Source organism: Theobroma umbraticum, unplaced genomic scaffold (assembly GCF_002168275.2).
Source record: "Theobroma umbraticum cultivar Fairchild unplaced genomic scaffold, ASM216827v3 scaffold_67.0, whole genome shotgun sequence".
Taxonomy (NCBI): domain Eukaryota; kingdom Viridiplantae; phylum Streptophyta; class Magnoliopsida; order Malvales; family Malvaceae; genus Theobroma; species Theobroma umbraticum.
Genome location: NW_018397262.1, coordinates 5,451,819 through 5,454,756, shown reverse-complemented (window position 1 = coordinate 5,454,756; position 2,938 = coordinate 5,451,819). Strand labels below are relative to the sequence as shown.

General features: G+C 32.4%; 2 protein-coding genes across 2 annotated transcripts in view; one reads left to right on the top strand and one right to left on the bottom strand.

Annotated features, from left to right (window-relative positions):
- Positions 1-308, top strand: part of LOC110419823 (indole-3-acetic acid-amido synthetase GH3.17-like) — a 2,892-nt gene extending 2,584 nt beyond the window's left edge. The window contains 1 exon segment of the mRNA XM_021432941.2: positions 1-308. This exon segment is cut by the window's left edge and continues 34 nt beyond it. Coding sequence (XP_021288616.2) covers positions 1-192 — 192 coding nt within the window. The 3' untranslated portion in view covers positions 193-308.
- Positions 309-1,922: 1,614 nt separating this feature from the next.
- Positions 1,923-2,938, bottom strand: part of LOC149527008 (uncharacterized) — a 5,196-nt gene continuing 4,180 nt past the window's right edge. The window contains exon 4 of the mRNA XM_089783919.1: positions 1,923-2,295. Coding sequence (XP_089640045.1) covers positions 1,923-2,295 — 373 coding nt within the window. The remainder of the gene's footprint in view (positions 2,296-2,938) is intronic.

Sequence of the window (2,938 nt, the reverse complement as noted above, 5' to 3'; positions counted from 1 at the left end):
AATGCAATTGCACCTTTGGAGATTAGGGTGGTAAAGCAAGGAACTTTTGATGCCTTAACGGATTACTATGTCTCACAAGGAGCTTCTATGAACCAATACAAGTCACCTAGCTGCATCAAATCTAAGGAAGCCTTAAGGATTTTAGATTCCAGAGTAATAGGAAAGTTTTTTAGCCCAAAAACTCCCTTGTGATTAGTTACAAGCTTTTCCTATGTTTTGTATGAAGGGCCCAAAGCCTCTTGCATGCTTATCTAGAAGAAGCTGCTTTTGTTGTTCTATTAGTACAATCAGCCATTCCAATAGAAAACTTTGCATTCTGATTGGTTTTTTTCTTGAATTTAAGTATATTTGCTTTTCTCGACCTAAAAACGTATTTAATTTGTTATTAACAAATTAAGATCAGGTGATTTGAACAAAGATATTATGGATGAGATTTTAGTGTGAATTTTATCTCAATACTTTATTTATTATATAATTTATTTCCAAAAAAAATTGTTTAACTTTTCATCAGAAAATTTTTAAAATGTGTTAGAATTGGGGAAGAAAATTTGGCACAAATCATCCTCTATCTACACTTTTTATCTTTGATCCTGCAGAATTTGAACAACAAAATCAAATATTTCATTAAACCTTCACATTTCGTCATTGATACCTTTCACTTTTCTTCCAAATTAAACACAAATATCAATCTGGCTTGTTTTCTACTGTGACCATGGGAGCAGTGCTTGCATTATTTTATTTTAAAACACCCATCCATGGCTGTTTAAAGGAAGGCTATGTTTGGGATGTGGGACTAGGCCATAAATGTGAGATAGATGAAAAGAATACGGTGAAATTGGAGTTTTTTTTTTTGTAGTTTTAAAAATAAGATGTTTTCAAAAATAATTTTTTTTATAATTTTAATTATTTTTAGCTAAGTTGAATAAAATTATCTTTAATGAAATTACATGCTATGTACAGAAACATGTTACACGTCATGGTTAAGTTGTTACACACTATGTATAAAAACATGTGACATGTCATGGTTAAGTTGTTATACGTCATGTACAAAAATATGTTACCCATCATAGTTAAATTGTTACATGCCATGTCAAAAAAAATACTTTTGTTATATTTCGTGTACAAAAACATGTTACACGTCATAGTTAAAAAATGTTGTTACATGCCATGTTAAAAAAAATATATCATTATTACACGTCATGTTGAAAAAATATTGTTGTTACACGTCATATTCAAAAACATTTTGTTACACTTTAATGCATAAACTGTTATTGTTACTTACAAACAAAAACTTCAAATTCTCTCAACTCTCTTTCTTTTTTATTTTTTTTTAATAATTTGACACCGGATAAAGTGTTTCTAATATGTTTGTATAAATCAAAACATAAATTTTCTTATCTAAAACACCTATTTTGATTAAAAATCGAAAAAAAATTTCTCTGAAAACCCAAAAGAATTAGACATTAGACATTATCCAGTAAAGATACACCCAAAAGAACTAAGAGTAGCGAAGTTGAGTTTTTACTATTTCATCCATAACAGGTCTGCTCAATGGTAGTAGAGAGTTACCAAGCTGGATTAGAGATTTTGGAGTCCTTGACCACCAATGTTTATTACATACAAGAACAGTTAGTGGACCACATAATCCAAATGCAGGAACGGAATATCTAAAGGGCTTCTTCAATAGCTAATGCAATAAGCTAACTCTTCAAAAAGAATATTTTCGTTGTTACTTATCAAAATATCGATGATAACTCTATTATATAGAGTTATCATAGGCATCCTTGGAGCTTGAATTTTGCTAAGTCTTTTAATTTTTTTTATCCTTAGGTAGTTTCTAGTTTTCCTTTTAGAAATAATTTAACTTATGAGATGCCAAGTTCCATTTATGCAAGTCTAACTTAATTTCTTGTCAAAATTCCTCAATTCAACCTCTGATTATTTAAACCTTTAATGTTGAAAGACATGCAAAGACTTGGAGCATGAAGGCAAAGGAGGGTGCAATTAGGCTTAAAAGCAAGCAAACATGCTAAAGTGTTTGATACATAAATTGAGTTGTAGAAGTCCGATCGAGGTGAATCTTGAACCCATGGAAAGCCGAGAGGATGAGCTACAACTTTGATGTTCAGCACTTGGCCCAAATCAGAAGGAATCATGGCTGAAAATAAAGTGGAAAGTGTAGACAGCTTGAAGGAGAAAAACAGGAAAACAGAACCTCCAACGTTGCAGCACCAAGTTTCCAGCACTGCAGCGCTGTCCAGTGAAGCAAAGAGGTCCAAGTCTAAGAGTTTCTCGCTGCAGTTGCAGCGAAATATTGGGCATATTAAGTCAAAAGGATTTTCGCTGCAGCGAAAATGAAGCAATTTGCAATACCAAGTCAAGAACAAATTTGCTGCAGCGAGAATAGAATTTCGCTGCAGCGAGAACATGTCAAATAATGAATATTCCTACACGAGTTTTTAGGGCAAGCTAAAAAAGAGGGGGTACAAATAGAAAGTTTTACATTGAAAAAGAGGGGGATTTGGAGAGACCATTTTTGGCAAAAAGAGGCAAGAACAAAAAGGGAAAAAGGATGAGGAATCAAGAGCTGGAAGATTCGAAAGCTGCAACACAATATTTTCTCACTCTAGATTTGATTCTCTCTCTCTTACTCTTTTTGTAGAACAATGTTTTTGTTTGTTGAAATGTGTACTTTCCTTGTGAATATGTTGAGCTAGAGTTTTTAATCTAGGATTATAGTCGATGCTATTGTGTAGTTGGACTTTGGATTCTTCCTCTATTTTCTTTTACGAGAATATCAATGGTTATTCAAATTTATACTTATTGTCTCATTTGTTGCTTGATCACCAGCAAATTGAGTATGGAGTTTTAGATGAGGCCGAAGAAGGACAATCTAAAAGGACTCAAATTTGAGTAATGTATGTTCATCCCATATTAA